At 40.3% G+C, this 26,149-nt stretch overlaps 1 protein-coding gene across 1 annotated transcript in view; it reads left to right on the top strand.

Annotated features, from left to right (window-relative positions):
- Positions 1-559: 559 nt before the first annotated feature.
- Positions 560-26,149, top strand: part of NFKB1 (nuclear factor kappa B subunit 1) — a 60,587-nt gene continuing 34,997 nt past the window's right edge. Inside the window, 5 exon segments of the mRNA XM_055796309.1 lie at positions 560-1,178; positions 13,857-13,906; positions 15,052-15,136; positions 22,974-23,014; positions 25,564-25,662. Coding sequence (XP_055652284.1) covers positions 575-1,178; positions 13,857-13,906; positions 15,052-15,136; positions 22,974-23,014; positions 25,564-25,662 — 879 coding nt within the window. The 5' untranslated portion in view covers positions 560-574.

The following is a 26,149-nucleotide window of genomic DNA, read 5'->3' as shown; positions in this document are numbered from 1 at the left end:
AACCAGACATTTAAGACTCAGCATAAAGATGTTTGAACTTTAATGTTTCACATAGTATTTTTTCTGATTAAACATGGCACTAGCTGATTTTCTTCAGCCTTGATCAGATGTTTCTGGGGAACTTGGTTACTCTACTACAAACTTGGATTTCAGTATTAAGACAACCAGCATATTATTGATAGTTGGCATTGCTTAACAGAAGTTAACCAACCTTGAGTTTGCTCTGCCAGAAGCTGTATCAATCCACAGAGAAAGGGTGCTGTGTAGCCTGTACACTCTGCTCAGTGCTGTTTTCAGGCATCAGGTGGTAGCCAATCAGCAAGCCCCCTTTTATGAAATGCCCACGAAAGCCAGCTGATGGCCAGGCACTAGGTGAGTTTAAATTCACTCTATGCATAGTCTTTCTTCCTTCAGAACTTCGTTAACTAACACGAAGATGTCAGCGGCCACCAGATCGGGCCTGACTCCACAGAAGCGTTGAGAATGTCACTGCAGGCCAAGAAACACGGGCAACGACACAGTAATTCTTGTGGTGGTGATAACACCCCTGGGATGAAAAGGCTCATTTATTGACATGGCTTCCTCCAGGCGGGAGGGCCAGTCCCGGGGCGAGGGATTTCGTCGCCAGCGGGTGGGGGTGACAGGCGCTTCCCTGGCTCCGCGCCGCCCCGCTCGATGCGCGGGCTTCTCCTCAGCCCTGAGGCGGCGGACGGCGCCCAGGGCCCCCGCCAAGGCCGCCCGGCGCTGCTGGAGCCGTACGGGCGCCCCCCAGCGGCTGCGCCTGCCCAGCGCCCGCCGGCTCCCTCTCTGCCCCCCAACGGCTGCCCGCTCCCGCCCCGCCCCTCCCCTCCCGCGCGGCCGTTTGCGCTGTCGGAGCGTCAGCGGGAATTTCCAGCCAGGAAGTGCGGCGAGCCGGGGGGCAGGCGGCCGCGGGGGCGGAGGCTACGCAGGCGGCGGCCGCGCAAGCCGGTGCCGCTCGGCTGCCCTCGCCAGCGGGCCCGGGGCGGGCGGGCGGGAGGGAGGGAGGGGGGAAAGTCCGCGCGGAGCCAGGGCGCGGGCGGCGCCGGCGTCGTCACGCCGGGTACATGGCGCGGCGCTGAGGGACGCGCGGCCGGGACCCGCCAGCGGCAGACGTCGGCGACGGCGACGAGGAGGAGGCGCCGCCAGCCCTGCCCCGGGTGAGCCCCAGGCGGCCCCTGACCCGCCGCCCGCTGCCTTCTTTCTCCCCCGCCCTTACCTCGGCGCCCGTTCGCCGCCGGCTCCGCTTCCTCCGTCGCGCACCGCCGCTGCCCGGCGCGGGGCGAAGCCGGGCGGGAGCGGGCAGCCTCGGGCTGGGCTGGGCGGGAGGGAAGCGCTGCGGGGAGCGTGGCGGCGCCCCGCCGACGGGGGGGGTGCTGCCGACGGGAAGCGTGTCCCCCCGTGCGTAGCGCCGGGCAGCCGCTCGCCTGCGGCCTCGGCCTGGGCGCGGAGCTCCCGCTGAAGCCGGGGCGGCTGCGGCGAGCGAGAGGGGAAGGGCGGGCGGCCGGCCGGCGGCGGCCGGTGCCGTGAGGCGCTATTCGGGGCCTGCGGAGCCGGGGGCCGTGTCCCGGCGAGGCGCACACCGCCTTTCTCCCGGTGCGCGGCTGACGGAAGGGGCGGCCGCCCCCCGCTTTCCTCTCCGTTGCGGCTCTGAGAAGGTGCCCGGTTAGTGCGCGGGCCCTCACGCCTCTTCTGCGGCTTGTGTTCCTGTGAGCACGCAGGGGGCTTTTCCGCTGGTGGGTTAGACGCGGTTTTCCTCGCTGGGAAGGGGTGTCAGCGAGGGACTGTCAAGTAACGCGAACACGTTTGAACCCCCCGGTTCTGCTGACCGTGTAGCGGCTGTCTGTCGGCAAAGGAGGTGCCGCTTTTTTATGCCGGTGGTGCCGGAGGTGAGGGGCGCGGAGCCTGAGGCGCGGCGGGTCCGTGCGGGCCGGCCGCTGGCAGCTTCGGGTGGCCCTGGCCTGGGGGCCTTGCCGTGTCGCACGCTGTAACCTAAGGCTGCTTTCAGAAATGTTAGTGATTTTTTTTTTTTTTCCTAAAAGGTAGTTTTGTAGTTAAGCGGTGAAACTGAAAAGCTCTTGCCGTGACAAGGAACTTTATTGGACCGGTGGCTCTGTTTCATTTGATCTTAAACCCAAGAATATTCAACACCTTCACAATTATTTTTTTACCTATTGACCCACTCTGCTTTGATGGTAACTTTGATAAAGAAGCACTGTTGACTTATTTTATGTGAACATAAAATGGGGCATTGTTTCTGAACTGTAGAACAGGTGAGCGATGTGGTATTTGGCCATTATCATAATGCAGCCTGCTGATATGTGATTTCATTTAAATAAGTAAATGTGGTGCCTGTAAGCATTTGTGAAGTAAGGTTTTATAGGCAAGGGATCATCTGCTGCGTTTCAGCTTCCTGCTTTAAAATGCTCAAAATTTTTGCTAAAGAGTAACATTCTAAAGGAAATACAGATGTATTTAACTGTTTCAAAGTACCGATCATATTTGATATATTTTGTGCTTCAGAAGTCTTCTTTTCATTTACCCTGTTCACAGGGAAAAGTAGCACTAAGTAGATGAAGTCTCAGCTGTGTCACCTTGTGCCTTACATGCGTTAAGATGCTATACCACCACTGCCAAGCTCACAGAACAGGGTTGAAAATACATCACTTGGCTTTTATTAACATCCAGAGTCTGTGCTATGTACTGTGAAGTATCAACTTTTGAAATAGTATTTCAGTCAAAGCATTTTTGATTCTTTTGTAAGAGAATGTAGCTGCCCATTCTAGCAAAGCATTAACCAAGACGTCATTGTAAGACGTCATCCTGTCTACAGTGTTTCGTAACCTACAAAAATGACTACAAATTGAGAAAACGAAAGAGGAAAAAGCAGCCTGTAACTATCTGGAGGCAAATCCTCTCTTCTCTAAACTTTCCTGGCTCAAGAATTTAACTGACAGTTATGCTGAAATACTGTTGTCAGCATCTGCCACAGGATGTGGAGATTTCAAGGAAACTCAGTGCTGAAGTATATGCAAGGTTGGTTAAATTATTTAATGTGAAATATTATACAGAAGGGAGAAGGCCTTTTTCTTTCCACCTTCTATCCCATTTTTAAAGAAAGAAATGTTAATCAGCGGTAGAGTCATCAAAAAATGAAACTATTTTCTCATGCAAGTAATGAATACACTTTGAATAGAGTTAAGTTTGTAAAACTGAGAACAGCTTTGTATCACTTTGTGTCATGTGTTTTTAAAAAATAATGTAGCAGACAAACTTCATAACTATTCGCTTAGGTCAGTCAGCACCTTGGTAATATTTCTGTAGTATATATTTTGAAGTCAGAAAAAAGTATGTGTTGGGAGAGAGAACAGGGAATCTTGGGAGAGGGTAGAAAGCATACAATGATACTTCGTTTCTTTGCACATTTGAAAATTTCCTGCTTAATTTATTGAAAAACAGCAATTTCATTGTTTCTCAATTATGATGTATTTGACTTTCAAAATCAATTTTAATAATCAATTTAAATTATTTTTTTATTGCGGTGGTGTTACGTAAATTTGATAATAAGATACCTACAAATAAATACTACTGATGCGAATTTGCTAATTACTGGATTTTATTTATTTTTTTTTTAGTTTTTCTGAAAACAATACTCTTCCTTTTCATCATTGCTTTTTCCCAGATCCTTCCTATGCCAGTATCTCTTGAATACATGCAAACTCTAGAAATAAGTGCAGTTAGGAATTCATGTTATCGTGCTTATTGTGTTGCTGAGTCTGGAAGGACAGGAACCAAGTTTGAAGGCCTGTGAGCGTGTACTATCAAGGATGCTGTATGCCAGTTAGAAAGTTCAGGTCTCCCTCCTCAGTAGTTGAACGCATACAAAGTAAATGTTTTGAAGTTGTAAAGGTACAGTGAAAGGCAGTTTATTTTTTGCTAACTTATAGTTGGCTTCCTAATGTAGCTAGTGATGAGAAAATTCTGCGGTCTTCAGAGATTCTGGTTAATTACTTCTGTGCTTTCACAGTTGCTTCAAAATACACTTGCTAAAATCTTCTCATCTTTCAGTGCTGTAGATGTTTGCCAACTATATTCAGAAGCATTAGTCTTAAAGAAAATTGTTACTTATTTCCCTAGGCTCCTAATGAAAACTCTGAAGTTAGTTTAAAAAAAAATATTTCCATCATGTTGATAGCTTTTCTTTGGTTCTCGTACACAAGATCACACAGGTATTATAAAAGAGGAGAGAATGTTTCAGGTAAATAATGAAAAAGAAATTCTTGGTCCCTTTTAGTTCTGACACAGGTATTTTAGAAGTGGACCTTCTAATTTGATGTCCTTTAAATAAGCTGTGAACCTTTTATGAAATTCTACATTGATAAGATCATAATTACGGTTGTCATTAACTGTGCCCTTAGGTCAGTCAGGCACTGAGTTTGCATCTAATTTTGAGCATAGAAATAATTCAATGAGTCTTCATCAGTGCTTTCATTTAAACATAGATAGTTTGCTGAAGCATTGCTGACAGTTTCAGAAGTAAGGCCTTAAAAGATGTTTCAAATTATTCTAGTCTCAAGGTAAAATCCTTTGTTTAGGACTTAGGTGGAGCTGACATACCTTGTGTGGGAAGGAAGCTACTATTGCTATTACTAGCATTTCCCCCCTCCCCTCCTTTCAACTTCTATGTTCTTTTGATAAGCAGTGCCAGATACTAATTTTTTTTCTTCATTTAAAGTGCAGAATTAGCTAAACTAAAACATCTCTGTATTTCATTGCATCCTCGAAGCAAACTGTACTGGTGTCAACAGATCAAGAGTAAAGTAGGTCTGAGTTGTGTGGTATTGGGTTTTTTCTGTTTGGTTTTGTTTCTTTTAAAGATCATATTCCTACCTGTTTAAATACTTATGGACAGATTGTAACACAAAGTAGAAACAAAGCGGGCAAATGGTTTTTGGGTCTTGTTAGTTTAGTCTGAGTGCTTTTTATGTCATAGATACTGTAGATAATTGAGGCTGTAGGATTTTTACTATTTCTTTGTAAAAAAATTAAAAATAAAACCAAACAAAACCCAAACCTTAGTAACCACTTTGCACCTATAGATTTGAAACCTAAGGTATAACTGTAATAGTGCTGGACTCAAATCTACATCTTTGGTTCCACTTACTGGTGTTATTTAACTGACTGTTTTCTGTCGTGTTGTATTTTCAGTGGCTGTTCGAAACCAAAAGGACACTAAGAAACTCTTAGCTCACTTTTGTGATTGCAGTGGTAACAGCCCTTGCTATTTTCTGAGCCCTCTGGTGCCACCGTTGTTCATGAGATAAGGGACTGCGTCTTCAGTAAGACCCCAGAACCTGTGTGATAGTACTTGGTGATACAGCAAACCTTATGTGAACTGGACTTCTGAAGTCTTGTGTTTGCTTGTTTCTTGCTTCTCAGGAACACTGTTCTCCCCCCCCTCCCCCCCAAAAAACCCAACAACAACAAAAAACCCCACCATCCAACCAAAAAGTTTGCTTTTAATATTCATTACACTTCAGGCTTACGAAAGAGGTGTGTGTGGCTTTTTAAGTTAAAGTTTGACTTTGATGAACAACTTTGTATGAACTAGAACTATTTGTAAAGAATATTCAGTCATTCTTTTTAGTCTGCAGGAAAAAGTAACAGCATTTTAACATGATATTCAGGTTAGTTCAAGTAGCATTACCGTTCCACGTGGCTAAAATACAGTGCAGTTACTAGAGTTGTTTTGCTGTGTTGAACCTCAGTATTTTTACATATACTTAGCATTATACGTATACCAAAGTGTGTTTGTCATATATTTGAATACTGTTTATTCTTTTGGTTTAAGTTGCTTTGAATGTGTTTTAACAAAAACATTCTAACTTTATTCCAACAATATCCTGGAAAAACTGTTCATATGTTTATGGCATCTTAGTGTTTCCTCCCATCATATTAGTTCACTACTTTGACATTTGGGAAAGGGGTAAAACACATAAAAATTCTGTTTGTAAAGTCACTTAATAAAGCAACCATTCAGGTTGTCTAGTTATTCTTTGCTGATGAATTTCATGATTCTATGAATTTTTCTTCAAATTCAGTAGTTATCTGGGGTAATAAATTTGAGTCCAGATTTTCTACAATAATTCTGCACCCAACAATTCTGATTCAGAGGATTGCACTTCTGAAGTCACTTTAATACTTGTGATTGATTTGATTTCCTAAATGTTTTGTAGGTTTTACACGACTGTCCAATAATGCATCCACTCATGACTGAAAATGTTTGGAAATGTTAACTTAAACAGTTTTTTAATTTTCAGAATATGTAGCCAGAACTACCAGGTCCCACCCAACAGGAAATAATAAGCAGACTTGGTTAATAACAAGAAGAGACAATCATCTGTGTTATATTAGAAAAACAAACAGTGTCTTTTAGGGTTATGTAGTATTATTGCAGCTGCGACAGTCTACGGATGAGAAGTAGTCTGCAGAGGAAAGTAGTATCTTTGATAAAAATGCCTCGCTGCACAAACCTTATCTCACTTTTATACTGAGAAACTATACTCAAATCTTTATTCAGAGATTACACATCTTTGTAGCAGCTGAAGGAAAGTAAAAAATACAACTTCCATATGCTACTTTTGTGGAAATTGAGCACTGTGGAGTTCTATACTGAGAATACAGTTTCTGTAAAGCAGACCCCTATACCCCCAGGGTACTGAAGTCATAGATGGAAGAAGAAATATTAGTAAACTTTCAACATTTAAAGGCCAACTTCAAATTTCAAGTCTCTTTCATTACTGAGTTAAAAACCCTTCAAAAAACATAGCTGGTGGGGCTGCTTGTCAACTTGAACAAGTTTGCAATCACTTCTCGTGGTTTTACAATGTTTTTTCTTTCTTGTTTGTGCTAAAGAGATCTGTGCCAATATTGTGAGTGAAAGTATGCATGACAGTTAGTCCCTTAGTATTTTGGTTCTGTTTACTTTGCATATTTTAGAATGCTGTAGCTGTTTATCACCTTTTATTTTGAATAATCCAGGGATTCGCTGTCTGTAGCGCACCCACCCACCCTTTATTTTAAAAAGGAAAACGTATGTGTATTTTCCCAGTTTGTTCAGGCTGTGCATCAGGACAGTGTTCATCTAAATGATAAATATTAAATCTGGTATTAGCCTTTGTCTGGGGACTTCAGAAACAGTGTAATTTATTAAAATGGATACAATCAAAATGAGTAGTTGAGAACAATGTAAATAAAATAACCATTGGTAAAACCTTTTCTGTGTTAAGATTTTGCTTGATTAATATTTGGGAGGGGGCTGTCTCTTTTCCCTCTCCAGAAAATTTTCTTCTGCAGCAGCTTCACTAATAGCAACAGTAATGGAAGTAAAAGGTGCTGGTAGCTAAGGTTTAGTTGTGTAGACCTGCTTTAAGCAGGTTTGGACAATATGCGTTCAAAATGCCAGGAACCGTTTGGAATCCTGCCTGTACAATATTCCCACTGTTGTTACATTGCTTTTAACAAAAATGGGATTTATTTTAAGGAAAGCACCTTCTATTCAGCCTTTAAAAATCAAAGTGGTTAGAAGGACATGCACAGCTTACACTAAAGGCTGCCCAGGTAACTGCTGTAGGTTCGTGACCCAGCTTATGTGTCCTCTGAAACATCAGAAGACTTAAGCCTGTGTATATGTATGGGCTACTGTTTTGTGCAGAGGTAGAAAACAGCAGTTCTCAGACTTCCTTTTTTCCTTTCCTTTGCTTCTCTAAGAATATATTCTGCACCAACGGTTTTTTCTCTGGAGCTGTACTTGCAGAATTTTGGGAAAAATAATTGGGTTACGAGGGAAATGAAGTGCTGGTTGAAGTTGAGAGGAGGTGGCCAGAGCTAAGGTGAAAAGGCCAGGTGTTGAAGGGGATGGGCAGCATCCTGACTTAGAGTGCACTGCAGTGATGAAGGTGTGAGACTAAGCATCATGGATTAATATCTCTGTTCTGTCAGAGCACCCTGCTCTGTCCTCTAGCCAGAACCATCTTATCAGCTCTTGTCCTGCTTCCAGCCCTGACCCAGCAACTCAGTGTATTGTGCAATGCATTTCCCAGCATCTCCACTTGGGAAATGCTGATCTCTAAAACAATTGTCCCTGTATAGATACACATTGCGTTTTGCAAAGGATGGAGAAGTGAGGCTCAAGGGTGGATAGTAAAGAAGTAAACAATACTAAGTAAAACACACTGTAGAGATGGTAAAGTACAACAGTTACTGGTGTTTTGCCTCAATATTTCATAGCCGCTACAGGATTCCAGAGAACTTGATGCTGTTCCTTAAAGCATAGTTCTCTGCAATCCAATAACTTGCCATGTTTTATAGCCCTGATGTAGCAAAAATATGCTTACAATATAATACACCAGCCACATGCTTTTGCATTTTATCTTTATTCATCTCAATTTTTAATAAGTGAAATAAGCAGGCTAAGAGCATAATCACAGCGAATTTCATTACTTTCATTCAGTGTCCAGTTAAAGAAGTTTATTTTTAACAGATAAATTCCAATGAAAGCCACGTTAAAGAGCGGAAGAACACTCTGCTAGAAAACTTGCAGGAAGAACTGTGCTTTCAGTGTATCAAGTCAGCTGAAGTGTAGTAGTTGCTTCTTGTCTTGAGGCTTGCTTTCTGAATCCCAGCCTTGAAAGGTGAGAACAGGTTGATGTAAAACCTTTCTTAAAGTAAGAGATGGGCATTCTTCAACATCAAAATTAATGTAAAGCATCAGACTAATTCCAGTTCACAAGTGTAATGAACTCTGGGTAATAAATATGATTCACTAGCATATCTTCAGTGCACCTTTTTGCAGAGTAATGCCTGAATTTCCATCTGGTTAGACTGGTCTGTGCTATAACCAAACCTTTTTCTGTAAAATATTGATCTGTCCTGAACTCAGTCTTTGTACTGAACTAATTAAAAAATAATGGACAAGTTTTAGAAGAGATGAGTTGATTCTTTGTATTTTAAAACACAACAGCAGGCAGATACCCTGATTCTCATCTTTTGCATTCATATTCTGAGGATATAAAGGGCATCCTGTCACATCAGGTTTTTATGATTTTGTTTGGTTGGGTGAAAGTTTAAGAGATAAGTGGCTGATAAGAGTTACCACCAGGCATCGCACTCTTACGATGAGGCAGGTCTTTGTGGGGTTGAGAAGTTGATAATACTGTTCCTCTTTTATCTCTCCAAATTGATTAAAAACCCAATATTTATTCAAAGAACACAGATTAAAAGTAGAGACCTGCTTACCATGTCTCCCTTTGAAGGTTTGGGAAAGGAAGTGTATGTCATCTTTTGTTTTCTTTCTCTGGTTATATCTGTGTTCAACTATTTAGGTTAATACTGAGATGATTTTATTTTCTGCTTGGAGGAATGAGAGGTCTTCCAAATTTGTTACTGTGGATACTGTTCAGGTTTTTAGCCAAGCCAGTATGAGACCAAAGGAAGAAAGGAAGGAATGATGTTTAAAATCTTAAGGTTTTTTAAAGGCATGCAGCTGTTGGGTGAGATGTCTATAGATGTTTTCAGAAATAACTGGACCATTATCATCTGAATCAAACATTAAAGCTTGACTCCTTATAGCTGATGAAATTTGCATGGAGTTATGTTTGTCTGTAGAAAGGAAATAGGAAGCTGTCCCATTCCCTGTTTGCAAGTATTGGATTGGATACTGGTATCCAAGAGGAAAATTGTTTACCTCATTTTTAAAATTCAGGCCAGAAAATTGGAGAGAAACAGCAGAGGGAAGGGTCTGGTTGGTTACAGGCAGCTATCTTTGTTTTTAAAAGTCAGATACAGTGGATGTTGGAGAACAGCAGGAGAGAAATCTGAAATCAGATGATTGAGATAAACAAAAATGAGAATTGTTGTTCCTGGATGGAGCATTCCTACATTAATTATGTTGTTTCCATCTTAAATGCCTGATCCTTTTGAATCTTTCAAACAAATATTCAGAATACAATAAATGAACTCATGTTCTTCCAGCTGTGCCTACTTGTACCTGGTATTATTTAGTTATTAAGGAGTAGAGATGCAGAGTAACTGCCATTATGTTTGCTTGGTTGCATCATCTTCCATATATGCGTTTATATGTGTATTTTCCTAGGTCTTTTCCTTCCCCCCCCCCCCCCCCCCCCCCCAAACCTTTTTCACAATGGTAGCTGACCCACGGGGGGTAAAGGAATACTGCACACACACACATATGTGCTGCATACATGTCCCTCAGTTGGCACATCTGTGTGGTTTTGGACAAGTTCAGCTGGATTTTATGTTTTTCCTTTGAACTAGGAGCTAAACGACATGCCTTTAACCACCTTTGAATTTTCACACTAAAAAATACTGTGAGTTGAAAAGTTGAAGTTTCCTGTGCCCCATTATATGAAAGACTTCAGACGATCTCCAGGGTGGAGTCTGTCGTGGTTGACTGTGGTCTGCAGGTGTAAGGGTATTTTTTTATTGTAGATGCAAGTTTGCAGTACGGTTTGTGGGAATCAGAGATTACGTGGGAAGCAGGTATATGTGGTAACACGAGTTTCCACAACACAATTTTAATCCCAGTCATCTTCAAATGAGAGAGAGGTGGTTTTGACTTGACTTCTCTGAGATGCACATAGCAGCAAATACAGCTTGGATAAAAACAATCTCTGCCCCAAAATACAGCTTGTGTAAGGAAAGAATGAACAAAGGTACTCGTGGTAGATGCTAATCTTACCACTTAATGCATGTAGGAAAGGTGCTTAGAAACTCAAGCCGTAAGGGAAGAGGCCAATTAAAAGTCATACGATTAATGCTAGGGTCTGTTTTTCTGAAAGTGTCTCTTTGGTTTTTTAATCATGTTATTGACTCCCTGGATTTGCCCATTTTCTTGTAAAAGAAAGCTTAGGGATTTCTTAACTAAATAAATCCTAAGGAAATAAATTCTATTTTGGAGGCGGGGCTCACAGAACATTTTTGACAATTGTTTGGATTTGAAAGAGGAGAAGATATATAGTGAAACTGAGAGTGTTTTCAGTCATTTAGAGGGGTCATTTTAAACTGCTGGGTTAATTTTTATCTAGGCCCTGAAAAAGTAGTCAAGTGTCAGTTTACATGCACAAAGGCATATGTTTGCACATCTGAATCATGGTGTGTTTGTAATAAACTGGTGCAGCAAGCCAGAGAGAATGTCTTTAACCTCTCCCTCAAACGCTACTTGAACACAAAGGATCTGGTGTGAGAGAGATTGTTTAATACCTGGTTAGAAATTGATTAGTACCTACCTACAGGTAGCTGGGTAGTATGTGGGTGTTTACCTTGCTGCTTCTGAGTGTAATGTTCATCTTCAGTGACTGCTGTTTTGCCCTCATGGCATTGTTCATTGCATCAGTCAAAAAGCCAGAAATGACCACTTTCATCAGGTGCAATTGAAGGACTGATTCAGGTGGATGTAGGTTTTATTTCTGTATGGATTCTAATTTTTGTATCAAAGTACTTTAAATGAAAAGCTTTTGGCAATACTGCCTCTGCGATATTTTTCCACTTTGTTGAAGTCACGTACTGTAGAACTGTAAATGTGACCAGGAAGCATAGCGGGTGTGAGAACTGCCCTTCTCCCACAGGGTTCTGCTGGAGTGAGACCCATGCATATCTTGTTGGGCTTACAGAAAAAGCTGTGAGATGCTTTATTTGAAAGTTTTGCAGACAAGTATACATATAGCAAACACGCAAGTGGGCAGATGTTATTCATATTAGCTCCTTAGAATATATTTTTTTCCTGAATAAGCATATTTACCAAGGTCATTGGGTACTTCAGGTGTTTTGGAACACAATTTTGCATATGTGACTTATGACATAGTGAGTGAATAAATATGAGAGATCAAAAAACCAAGGCTTTTAGGACCAGCTTTTATTGTTTATACAGAATAAATCTGGCATTTGCACTCAGTTCGTATATCAGTGTGCATCAGCAGGGCTGTTGAGGTCTTAAGATTTTTTTTTTAATGTGATGTCCACACCTTTAACTGGGATGTGTTTGCCAAAACCTAAATTGCAGTTATTTCAGTGATTTCAGCAACTTGTTAATTGGTGATGAGAGTTATATTTTTTCTATGAAATGGAATGTCAAATAATAACATCTTAGTAAAGTTTGTTGTATGCTGAAGGTTTTGTTACACCTTGTAAGTTTACTTTTTTCCATAAAGATTGATAATATCAATAGCAAATGACTGATGACAATAATACTTTGCAGAATGTGCTTGTGAGATAATGTGATGGACTGGTATTTTTTACGTAACTGAAATCCTGATGTATTAGGTGATGATGTACAGCATGGGTGACTGTGGCAGCTTGTTATGTCTGTTACTCATTTTTGGCTGAAATCTTAGGACCAGTGATTTGCTGTTGGCTCAAATACTACAAATAAATTTTAGCCAGTAAATATTTCTCTCTAAAATTGATAAACAAACGGGTGAGTACTTCTGTTTTTTAGGTTAAAAATCATTCTATCCTCATGGACCCCTTTTTCCTGGAAGTTGTCTGGGTATTGTCTGCTATTTCTCCATGTAAAATTTTGTTTCATTTTCTACTTGTGTGGCATGAGTGGCTATATGTTGTCTTTGGAGCTTGTTAACAAGCTGAATTGAGCCTCCATCGAAGTGGAGTACCTGAGTATTCCAATTTTCTTTTTGATATTTGCCTTTTTAGTTCCTGTGGAAGGTACATGGAGACTCACTTTTTCTTTACTGGTTTACTGCTCAGTTTTTCTTTACTGGTTTACTGATCGCTTGCCACTCTCTGTCTTACGGCAGTAGGTTTTCACAGTTCACTTTGTTGGAAAGCATGGTTCACATTCATTGTAGAATATGTGGGCCAGTGACATGTGTCTGTCTTCCATTATTTATTAATTTATTTAAAGTGTTTGCTTGCATGCAGACATGAGTCTTTTGAGATAGTTACTACAGTTATTTTCAGATGCTCCCTTAGAGAGCCTTTGTTAGTAACATCAATGTAAGTGAAATTGTAATTCTTCCAATAACATCTCCATGAAAGGAAATAACACTGATCTTTTATAATAGACCTAATACATTCCTAAGAACATTTCCAGGGTCTGCTAATGGCTTGCTACTGGTCCCAGGAAAACTAACCCAGGCTAAACTTTCGCTTTCCCAGTATCCAGCATTTACATGTAGACCTGTGAGAGAGGATTAGGTATGTTGTGCATCCATAATTCTCATTGTCAGCAGAGTAGTTGTGAGAGCCAAGCACCAGCGGACCTCTGGAAATAAAGGTGTCCTCCAAAAGTAGTCAATATTTGACTCCTGGTTTTACTTAAAGAAAAAACATTGCATGTTCTTTCTCTGGCATCTTTATCTTGCATTTAGTAATACTTCACAAGAAAACCATCAGGGTTCATTCATGAATGCTCAGAAGTCTTTTTACTGTGTAAAAATGCAGAGTCCTGCTTTTGCTAAACAATGATAATTATTTTGCCTAAACTCTTAATGGCAGAATAGTCAGAGCAAAGAAAGAAACAAATTAATTCCTGATTTCAATACATTTTGACTTCAGAACTTGGACTGTAATTTTTAGCTGCTTGGGAGCAGGCAATGGAAAATCCTAGCTTGTAGCCTGTGGTGTCATTAGCCTGCCCCTTGCAAATACTGAGGAATCTTAAGAGTATTTTAGACATTATTAACATTATGAGTCAAATAGGAAGGGTCAGGGATGGGGCTTTTAACACTAATGCTTTTCAAGTTTCTCTATAGCTGTACATTTTAAAAAATGAGAGTTCTAATAATGTTTTCATGTTTCAGGACTTAAAATGGCAGAAGATTCCTATATTATGGGAGTGTCTGATCCCCAAGTAAGTAGATGTGTGTATTTTCCAAGCCCTGTATTCTTTCCTAGGTCTCTGTTTTGGCTTCCTCTTACATTGTCCTTCATTTCCTAGGCTTATCAATGTGGAGATATAAAAACATCGTAGGTATTGACAGAAATCAGATTTGGGGAAATCTAGGTGTGGGTTTTTTCCCTCTAAGGTGTTTTTTATGTGACCAGCCTTGGCACTGGTGAAATGGCTGAAATGAAAAGTAAAGCTAAGCCTGCTGAAAGAAGCAGTTGAAAAAATACTCATTTTTATTCCCCGTCTGCCTGTGATGCTTGCTCTTAAATTTCTTTTGTGGTGGACATCGGACTTTATCTGAAAATAATGCCCCTTATGCCCTAGAAAGCCCCTTTGTATCATCTTTTTGTGAAATTTGAATTGACATTGATGACTACAGTGCTCCTTCACTCACACAGATCAGTGGGCCTGGCTCTTCAGAAACTCTTCCTGATCTCATTAGGTCATTTCATGATTTATTTGAATTGTGAGAATGGTGTTTAAGTGAAAAGTCTGAGTGAAAAACAGATCATTCCTACTTACCTTAATTTCCAAAAAGAAACTACTTTCTCCTTTATGCTTGCTGCACTTTGGAAGATGATAGATTTATACCTGGCAACAATTACAGTGAGTTAAGACATATCAGTATTTAAAAAAAAAGAAAACAAAACCCAAACTGTAACTTGGCTATACTGTTTTCTTGTATTAGAGCTTGCATGAATATTTACATAAGGGATGTAGTCTGGTGGGGTTTAATCACATATGTGGAGATGAAAACTCACAGGTTCTCAGCAACGCTTTGGGCAAGACATCTAGGATCAGATTTTCAGAATTTACCGTATAAGCTCTTTTGAATATATAGTAGTTATTAGTGCATGTAAGCAAATTCCATATTTAGAAACACTGCAGTCTTGTGATACAGGTGAAAGAAACTTGGTCAGTACTGTCAGCTTTGTTTGCACTGCTGTTGCCAGCAAAAATAAAATAGATACAAAATGGTTATGTACTGCACCCGGGGTGTTTGCAGTCTCAATATCTGTAGAGAACTTTGAAATCCTTTGCTGATGGATGCTTTATGAAAGTATGTATATATGTAGTAATGAAGAATAAATTTTCTTTCAATACAGATGTTTGCAATGGATCAGTTAGTGGGAATGAATGCATTATTTAGTAATACAAATTACATCACTTCAGACTTGCCACTACGAACAGGTAGGAACTGTTGCTATTTGATTGTGCTGTTGTCCTGCTTTTTCTTCGAGTTTCTTTTTTTGTGAAGTTCTTTTCATAGGCTTTTTTGTTTACATCATAATACTAGATCCTGAGGTTGTCAACTAGACTTTGTATTACACCCTTATGCATCTCTTTCTTGCCCTCATGAAACTTTCAACAGTGAGGCAGATCTGATTTTCTTTTGACCTGTATAGAAACTGAAAGTTTCAATTAGTTAAATGAGAGTGACCAAAGAGCTTTGAGTGACCTGTTTTTATGAATTTTTTTTTTTTTCTAAATTTGCATCTTCGGTGATCTACATGTTTGTATTGCCAGTTTGCAGAGTGCAACATGTATTTAATTTTTCTTTTGAATGGTGTTTCATTTGTTGTAGTAATTCTTAAGGTGCTTTTTTTTCCACTAATAAAATGCAGAGTATATTCAGCTTCCTGTATCATTCGAATCTGTTTTTCCTTCTTGGTGACTTCTCTTTTTCCTGTAAAGTAGCAGTCTGGTATTAAAAGTACCCAACAATTTCCTGAATAATAACACTAGTTTGAAAGTTCAGAGTCAAGTTTTGCGACCAACTGCTGAAAGTAAGCAAGTAATACTCTGCAAAGGTCTGATACACGGTTCTTACAGTACAGCTCCTGAACATCGATATCAAATAGAAGTGTGTTATATCTCAGCCAGTATTAGCTGCTTGATCAACCTTGGTCTGGTTTTGCTTATTGAATTTCTTCATAAGTATTACTTCATGCTTCAATTTAGAAAACTCTGGTTTTCCTGCTTAGTTTATTAGAATAGCTGATATGAAAGGAGGAAGCAAATAAAAATCTGTTTAAGCGTATGAGGTTTTTCTCGGTATATATTTCCAATATAGCTATTAATGTATTTTAACATGACAACTTTCTGTTCTTGATCTCTTTGTTGCATCAGGATGTAGCTGGTGTCTTCTGTATTGCAGATTGATTTCTTTTGTTGAAAATGCAGATCATTTTGTTTGCAGTATTTGGTACGCTTGATAGCAGTGGAGGTGTGAAAGGTAAAATGAAATAAACAGTTAACTTTTTACTTCTTAGGTAAAACTCCACCCTAAAGTAATAATAAATGCTGATTTAAAAATAAAAATTAAGGCATGCTTACTGTTCAGTGTTTCGTGCTTTAAAACATTAATTCAGTTTTCTTGACTGAATAGTAGTGAAGAGGAAGGATCAAGAAACACATGATACAGAAATTCTGTTTCAAGCTAAAATATTTTGATGAGCAAAGCTCTTGACAAATATGGACAAGTATCCAACAAATTAATGTTGCAATCATTTGTTTGCAGTGTGTTTTTATTAAGGCAGATAAAATCGTTCAGTGAGATTCATGTGTGTAGGATTAAAGGGCTTGTGCATTGTATACCAAGGGTTTTTTTCACTCTTGTCCCAGAGTTTCTATGGAACAAATAAGATTATTGGATATTTTTTCCTCATTTCACCCATTTCCTCGTACACCTTTTAAGCTTGCTCTCTACTCCTCATGCCAGACTCATTCCATACAAGTTATTCTGATATATAGAACTGATATTCAGATAGCTATGTCCTGTCTAAACTAGAAAAACAGCTGTTTTTAAAACCATGTGGGGGAGTCAAGAATTCACTGAGTTCTGCAGTCACAGAAGACTCTTCCTGGGCTAAGTCTAGCTTTATTCTTAATTTGCAAAGTTGCTTAGAAAAGGCCTTTTTTTTTTTTTTTTTTTTTTTTATTAGTGGCACTGCTCTTGTCTCCTACTGCACTGTAGGTGGCAAGTTCCCTGTGTACAAAATGGGATTTAATAAAGGATCATGGATTTTAGGTTATCACAAACAAAAAGTTAAATCACAAGTTTTAGAAAATGTTGACCATTTCGATGGCATCAGATGATGCCACAGTGATTTTGCTTCTTGAGTAGTATCGCTATAATGCTTACTTCCTCCCTTGCTTGAAACTGTTGTGTTGTTACTACAGACTGTCTTCAGTTATAAGGTACTATGATAATTTATATATTATGCTTCAATTGCTTCCAAGCAGGAACTAATTCTTTCTTTCCACACAGCAGGGCCAGTTAAAAATTCATGTGGGGTTTTCCAAAAGTACTTCCAGCTGAGATATGGAGAGGGTAAAATAAGTGTTCTAAGAAACAATTTTTCTCTAGGACAGTTGGATGATTTAAACAGAAAGAACTGAAGACATTAGTTCTTCCTCATGGTTTGGTGTGTACCTACATCTTTCCATCTGTGCATTCATGAATGCACAATGTCAGTCTTACTACATTGGCAGGCAGGTTTAATCAGTAACTGTGGATTGCCATATCATGCCAGCATAGCTGAATCAACAAATAGCTGGGGAATCTGGGGACTTTCTGATGATAGATTTCTGCTGAAAGGTTAATATTTACAGTAATAGTAGCAAACCTTTGAGATGTCAGGACAAGGATTTTCTCCATGAGTTTGAGAGTGCTCAAGTGTCTTTGCTCACTTTGTTTTCTATCTCATGAGCATCAGTTTTAAGTAAAAAATTAGGCTTGGTTATTTTGGCTCTAAAGGTGTAGTACGTAGTTACATGGTTCAAGTTCTACTTTTACATCTAAATCTAGAAAGATAAGTAATCTCTGTGTGCTTTTGGTGACAAAAGGATGGATCTGTAACAACTGCCATAGCAGTGCAAACTGCAGGGCTGAACTGTGTGTTTGAAATATCACCAGCAGCAAAGGCAGTATGTCATGAAGTCAGCTTCGTCTTTGGTTTGTGGGGAAGTATCCTCCCTTTGAGAGTTGGGTACTAATCCTCAATGGCATCAGGGAGCATTACCCATGGCACATATGTAGGCAGTGTACAAGCAGATAGGCATCAGTGTGATGTCCACTATGTAGTGAAGGGAGAAAGTAACGACTTGAACTGGAGCAGCAATGGACATCGCTCCAAGCAAAGCCTTGTAGAATTTTGGGTATTTCTTACTTCCTCCTGATAATACCAGGCCATCTACAACCATGTAATCACGTAGCAACCTGTGTGCTAGTTACAGGTGGGTTTGGGAACTGGTTGTTTTGGGTTTTAGCGGCCCTAGCCTGACTAGCTGTTGGCATTAAGGTGTTGTGGTTTTAAGCCTGTGAAGTTGAAGCAGGGCTATCAGCAGCTGGGCAGTATTGCCTGGAGGCTGCGAAAATTACAGGTTTCTGATAGTTCTTTAACCTCCTCTGCCCAACCCTCTGTGGTGCTGGCTGTTGAGAAATTAGAAGGGCATAGAGGGAAAAAGAAAGCACTTACAAAAACTTTATTTCATGTTTTTTCAGAGGGAGATGATTTAGAGATTGAAGGGAGCCTGACCATCACCAAAGGTTAGATGAGCGTTCATTTTCCTCTGTCCCATAGCAGTGGCCCTAATATTCAGAAGAATGAGCAGACTTACATACTGCTTCCAGCGTTTTTTCTAAATCTTCTGTTCCTGTGTTTTGAAGAGTAAACCGAGGGGAGAGAGAGGTTAAGCAAAGCCCTTGTGCTGCTTGCTTTGAAACATCATGCTTTGATCACTGCAGAGCTGAGATGCAGCAGTGTTCCTGTGCAGGTGAATCCCTGAGGGAGATGACATACAAATGCTGCAGCAGGCCTTCAGGAAGGATAAGACACTGGGTCTAAAATCTGAGCTTTCAGCAGCAAAGTCCAGCTGCCAGGATGGGCAAAAGAGCGTTGGTGTTGGATTTAACAATCAGAACCTAGAGGCTATGGGTGTTTTTATCCACGTCCACAGAGCAAAACAGCACAGTTACACAGGTGAGATGCCTGTTCTGGGGGGTCCCACTAGCAGAGAGGAGGCCATGGAGGGCACTTGGCCATAGCTGGTTGCAGGTTAAATTGAATGGCTTCAGGTACGACGTAAGCTGTTAGATAAAGGAGCCCACTGGTCCTGAAGTGGTGCCAGGCTTGCAGGGATATCCCAGCAGCTCCACAGACCGCTTTTTTCTTGACTTTGCTATGATGGGAAGAAGGAACCACAGGGGAGCCTAAGATGGGTGCTCCTTTGGGAAGTGTGTGTGCAGGGTGAGGCCTGTCAAGGGGAAGAAAGAATGTAAGTGGTGCAAGAGTCAAGATGCAGGAGGGCCTCTGACTCAGGCAGGAAGGAAAATGAAGAAACACAGCAGTTGAAGAAGACGTGGGGAAGTGGGACTGTGAGTCAGCCTGGAGGGGTGGCAGTGGGATGCAGGTTGGTCTGTGGTAACTGAGGCTAGAAGACAGAAAAGGAAGCACTGAAGCATACTCAGGATGTGGCAGTCTGCACCAAACCCCCTCCAGGCTGGAGGACTGCATGATTTATTTGCAGTTCTTAGCCCTCCTGACTGCTGCAGTGCCAGGCAAACAGCGTGGAGTGCTCGTGCCAAAACTTGGCTCATGGCAACCGTGATAGTCATCCCTGTGTGGAGGCCAGCTCCATGACTGTATGCCACTCCAGCCTCTCTGTAGGGCAGAAGTAGAACTTAAGCTACGCATTAAGTAGTGTTCCTTCTTGTGGTTCCTTAACACTTAAAAGGGGGTTGCTTGTTAAACAAGAACTTGAAGCAAGCAGCTTTCCAGCCTAGAACGGAGGTGCAAAACATCATCGCAAATCTCTTCGTTATTAGTTCCTCTTGCAAGGTGTACATCTTCAGTTTCTTGCTGCCTGTCTGCTTATTAGCTTTGATTAGCAGAGATGCCTGCTAATAGAAATGAAATATTAAAAAAATCCCTGTGCAAAACACTGAACATTTTTCTTTTCCCCATGGGAAAGGATGAGAGAGAAAAGGAATCACTCATAGCCGGGCTGTCTGTCTACAGTATTTCTGGGAAGTAATCAGAGTTCAGTGAAGACAGCTGGGTGAGGCCTTTCACTAAGTAAAATCCTTTTTATAGTCACAATAATATGCCATTTATACTTGGAAGTTACCTTGCATATTGCTGTGGTTTTTTTAAATGGCATTTCAGATATAATGAAGTGCCTTCCGTTAGAGTGCCTTTGCTGTACTGTTGCTTGGATCTGGTCAGATGCTATACCAGAGTATTACTTGGTCACTGTGAAAAGAAAATGATTAGTCACAAAACCCAAAGTTTAAAATAAGACCTCACAAAATTTTGTTTTAAATATATTGGTATATAATTGATATAATCTGGATCAATGATAACAGACATCTAATTTGCCTTTGTAAATTTACACTGCACCTTTTTTGCACATTCCTAGTATTAGTAAGAAAGATACTAAAACCCCCCCAAGGTATCTGTGTATTTGTATGCTTTTTACAAGGCTTTTTCCAAAGGGACATAAGAACCACAGTCCTAAGTTTTCAGTTTTCCTGAGTTTTCACAAGTGCCATGCAAGGTGAAACCATTTTAGTGGTACGAAGAATTACGTTTCAGCTTTCCAATATGCCAGTACAGTATATCCCTCTCTTACAAGTCTGAATTTCCTTATGCTGAGGAATGTTGGAACCTGGATCTGCTGCATCCTGGGGTACTGTTGCAGCCACTTAGCTGTTGGATAAAAAAGCATTTCTTTGTCTGGCTAATGTTTAAGAGAAAGCAGCAGTATTTTGTGCTGATAGTAACCCAGTGTATGTGCCTTGGAAATTAATTCCTAAGGGGAGAACAGCCAAAGAACAGTTACTTGGCAGATCCTGCCCTGGAGGCTTGGTTGAAAGTTGAACTACGCAGTTGTATTTCGGTGCATTATTTCTGCCAGTGCCCAGAAGATACAAGGCCTCTGGGTCATTAAAGTATAACATTTTAAATGCCTAAAGCATGGGGAGGATTAGAGGTCTGTGAACAGAGATCTTAAATTTAAGTGCAGAAAGAATGCTTAAACTCAACTCAGCTCATCTTGACTCCATGTTACAGACAAAACCTGAAAAATAAAACCACTCCAAAGCTAAGTGTGTCTCTATGTCTTTTAAAGTTTCTGAAGTCCAAACTGGTTTTCATGCTTTCTGATGTAAAATGTTGTGTATATGGTCTTGAGGCAATTGTTTTGCATGACTTCAAGATTTTAATTGTAGCACTTTACTTCTTCATAGGAGGAGTGTTGGTTTTGGAAAATAAATTATATGTGAAATTGTTGTGACTAGCATTTGCAATATGACTTTGACATGAAGCTAATTCAGTTGCTGAGTCAGCTAACTTCAACAGAAAAATACTAATTCCATCTATTAGTATATCTATCAAAACTTTAATGTTGAGAGAAGCCTGTTCAGTTAAGACCTGTGCTATTAAAGACATGAAGGTCTGTTCTATTAAAGTGAAGTTGTACTAAGGAGCTGAGAAGGATGCATGTAGTCATATTACAAACTATAAATTAATTAATCCTCTGCCATTTGTAATTATCAGTGAACATTAGGCCTGTTGGCAAATGAAAGCTGATACAAGTATGTAGTTCTCTGCTGAAGCCAAGTACTGCCTAGTTGAGTTAGCTGGATGGCAGCGTACTTGTGGATGATGCAGTTGTTCAGAGGCAGATCACACCTGGATGCTGGCAGGGCACAGTTTACTTCATATGTGGCAGACCTTGCAGGCATAGCTGTGGCTTGTCTGCTTTTGAGGTCTCACATGTCCCAGTGAGCTTGCTCGATTCCTTAGCATTAATACCTTCAATAAAGTGTAAGTGATGATATATAATTTCAACAGTAATATAGCTGGCAAAATATTGTGTAAGTGTACATAGTGAAGCTGTCATTTGGGATCTGCATTGATAGCAACTGAATTTTTAGCATTGAAATCTGAATCTTCTTTGCTTAACAAGAGGCAGAGAAGAAGTCATACCTCTCAGAATCATCATTTTCAGTCTCAGGAGTGGCTTGCATTGTAAGAGGTATTTCATAGCCATCCACCTAGAGAGCTTTCCTTCTTGATGTAAAGAATCAAAATGATCAGAGTTGGAGCTAAGCTTTGATCAGGTGATGAATTTTTAACTCTGGTGGCACTGAGTTCTCATTGGATTTAGGGCCTCCTCAAAGGCTATTTAACTGATGAATTTTGAATTATGTTTGTGGTATGAAGTTAGCCACTGTCAGGGAGTGGTGCAAGACTGAAAGTCATTGGAGGAAGCCTTCTTTGAAAGACACAAATAGAATTTTAGTGAACATAGGATTCTATGTATTGACATCATGCTCAAAGATGGATCTCATTGTAGAGTCTGCATCTGTAGTCAAATAGAGTGTGTTCAGTGTTTGTAGAGGCACAGCAGAACAGTATATTTAAAAGTGTATCTGAAATTATTAAAAGAATGTAAATTATTTAGTCTACTCAATTCCAGGTTTGTTTTTTTCAAAGGAGTTCTGACTGTTAGGGCATGTTGAGACAGCTTAAATTCCTCCGATATTCCCATACCTCAGAGCCTCCCATTGCCTGTCTCTAGATTTTCAAAAGCACCTATTCAGTAGGAAACCCTAGGGCCAAGAGCTTGTGAGTATAGTCTTTAGAGCCCAAGGGGTTTAAATACAAAAGTTAACCTTAGCTCAGGAAGGCCAGGCTGCTTGTCAGTGGCAAGGAGAGGATCCTGTTCGTACTCACCCTTCTGAGTCTTAACTGAATGATCAGGTTGTTCATTTAGGCCCTCTGAGATAAAATTAACTTTTTTTAATTAATCCTTCCCTTCTTACTGCACTGGTCTTAGGGAATGTTGGAAATGAGAGACTGACAAGTGATGAAATTATTTGTTAAAATTTAAGTTCTAAGATGCTTAGGTGCTTTTCTTTTTTCTCAAGACATTCAAGGACATCAAATTTACCCCTGCAACTTCTGTCATAGTAATAAAAATGTAATTTCTATTATTGCTTTTCTTTCTTTTATGTTAGCAGATGGACCATACCTTCAAATCATAGAACAGCCAAAACAGGTAAGAAGAACAGTACCTTTTGAAAATCTTTAAGGTAGCTATGTCACTGTAATCAGCTTTGAATAAAATTATGACTTCAGGTGAGCACTGAAGAGGTTGAACTCTCATAACAAATGTGCCACTTAACCATGAGCAGTTTTTCCTCTCACTTTTGTAGTTAAATCATTTCCTGTTTTGTTCTGTTTTCATCTTCGTCTCTCTCTGGAAGTGTCATAAGACACAAAAAAACCCAAACACCTGAAGGTTTTAAAAAAATGTCTTGCTAAGTATAGACTCTTCATCTTATAAGTTACTTTTGCAGTACCCCAGTATTTTGAAACAAACAATTAGACCAAACATGGAAGATTTTTAGATTTTGTTTCATCTTTCTTGAAACATGAGTGGAAAAAATAAAAACATTTCATTCTGTTCCCAAGTTACTGGAATTTTCAACTTGTGTGTTGTCATAGTAAAATTCTGTTGTTCTTTGAGATTCCTTTTGTCACAGTTCACTGTTTTGAAACCCAAGAACAATAAAGATAAATACTTGAATGAAACTTTTTTGGTGACTGTGTAGCAAACACTCACTCGCATTCCTCTGACAGTATGAAAGTCACCCCAATGCGCTGGTTAGTTTTCATGCAACTGATTTGGGAAGTAACTGCTGAGTGAAAATTGCCTTGAAATATGGCAGGATATTTTTCCTTTAGCTGGTTGCATCAGCAATTACATGTATTCCTCTGGAAGCTATTGCAGCATGGAGACCCCTTTCCTGCCTCTCCCAATCAGTTGCTGAAAATCCTACCCTATGGACATGTTAAGTAGGCAGACAAACAGGGTGTCTCAAAGCTGTCCCATTTTCTTCTTGGTCTTCTGCAGAAGCATGGCACAATCCAGTCTTTCTAGTAGGAGATGATAGAGAACGCTGGTTTCAGCCACACACCAAAGACATTTTTCTGCCCGAGCATCCCTCCAGCAATAGGACACTTCATGGTCATAGGTGAAACAGCAGTGTACCGTGAACTCTTGGAAGAATACACTGTCTCTTCCATGTCGTTTTATTTCATCCCAAATCAGGCTGTGTCTTTGCATGGTGGAGCCTACAGTGTGCAGTACCTAAGGGGAAACCGAAGGGAGCAAGCAGCTCCTTTAACAGAGTACCCATGTGGCAGGCTGGGCAATGGTTTATAGCGGGGTGCTGAGGGTGATCCATCAGCAGAGTGCTGTGCTTGTGATCATTTTTGGAGCAAAGAAACAGCTGGGGGGAGTAAGACTGTATGTATGAAAATGTAGCTAGGATAGCAAGGGCAATAGACTGGGGAAGGCCACACAGATGACTGCTGGATCTGTTGGATCGACGGCGTAGAGGTGAAGAGAGACTGGGTCATACCGTGTGTCGTGACTGCAGAGGTTGTTTTGTCTTTTGGCAGCTTGAGTTCGAGCTCACGATAGCTGGGCACTTTGCTTGCAATACGCTCAGTCACTCAGTTTGCCATAGGAAGGCAAATACATGCTTAAGGATGAATTACGTTGCCTGGCCAGTATCTGAATAGAAGTCAGATCTTCACATTTGCCTGGGAAACAAATTCTTAAAACTGAAAAGGCTTTAGTGAGATAACTGTTGAAGCTAATGATTACAGAGCAATTTTTGAACCAGGTTGTTTATCATCAGCTAATACAGACTTTGAATTCAGAGTTGTCTACTGTTAGAAAGAAGCTGAACGATTCTTGATGAAGGATACACCACTATCTGGTGCTGTTTGGACAGACACTGGGATCCCTGTATTAGATGGAGATTTTGCCAGAAATTGCAGGACTGGGGAGCAGATCTATCCTGAAAGTATTTGAAGTTGTGGGCTACATGAAATAATGTAGGTAAAGTTACCAAATACATTTAAGAGTTGCATCTTTTGTGCCTTATACATTACCCTTTAAAGGGGATGTTACTTCCTATAAATAAAAATGGAATAAATGGACAGCTGTACTGTGGAGTGGTTGCTAACATCCTTTAGTTCCCCAAAGTATATTCAGACATCTATTTATGTAGCTGAGATGAAAGCCCAGCCATTTAAAGTCCCCTGAAGCTTTTGGGCTGTTTCTGGACTCCACTCGGAGAAACAGCTTTCACATGCTCTTCCCAGAAGGAAGAAGCATTTTTCTGTTTCATCCCTGTTCTCTTTTCTTTATGATTCTTTGGACTTCCTTGATTATTATTGGCTTCAGTTCTTTCTACCTAGCAGCAATCATGAGAGTATCTGCTGTTGCATTCTCTATGTGTTAATTTAATCTTGTTTTGAGAGTATAAATAGACCTCTGCTTCAAAATATCTTCATTTACTCAAAGAAAAATTTCAGATTGCTGCTGTGTGTAAGAGTGAAAATACAACAGTTTCTCCAGGGCAACAGTTCAGCAGTGCTTTGTTAACCACTACTCAGAAGGCATTTGAGGGATGAACAGTTGTAACTTTTCTGTTTGTAGGCTGTTTGGGCAAGTCTTGTTTGTGCATGTGCTTTTTTTTTAAAGTTTTGTTTCTAAACAGCTTTCAAGTTTCTTTTCCTTTATCTCCACAGAGGGGGTTTCGTTTCCGATATGTATGTGAAGGGCCTTCACATGGTGGACTTCCTGGTGCTTCTAGTGAAAAGAACAAAAAATCCTACCCTCAGGTCAAAGTAAGTACATAAATCATTAGTTTTGCGAACCGAATGCAAGTGTCATATGTACGTGTATAGGACCTTGCTGCATATCAACATAAATTTGTATGGAATTATTCAAAACTGACTGCATTTCAATCCCAACTTTCAAAATGTAATTGATTTTGAAAAGGAAGTTGTTTTCAGATTTGTGGAGATATTTTGGCACCATGTTTATCTGTCAGCAGTCGAGCAGTAAGCTTTCCTGCACCCACCACCTCACTGCCCTTGTGCAGACTAACGGACCTCTGCCTTAAGGTGCAGTTTCAGCACAAAACAAGGCCTGAACTGCTTGGTTGCTCCACTTCTAGCATACTGCAAAGGATGAGTCTGGTCAGTTACTCCACTCTAAGATGCTATTTACCAAGGTTTCCTTCTTTTTCTGTTCATGTTACTCCTTATTCAGTATCTCTAGGATACTAATTTCTTAAGGACTTAATTCCTTTAAAGTCAACAGAAAACTTCT

Source organism: Falco peregrinus, chromosome 2, assembly GCF_023634155.1.
Source record: "Falco peregrinus isolate bFalPer1 chromosome 2, bFalPer1.pri, whole genome shotgun sequence".
Taxonomy (NCBI): Eukaryota; Metazoa; Chordata; class Aves; order Falconiformes; family Falconidae; genus Falco; species Falco peregrinus.
This window is presented reverse-complemented; position numbering and strand designations above follow the sequence as displayed.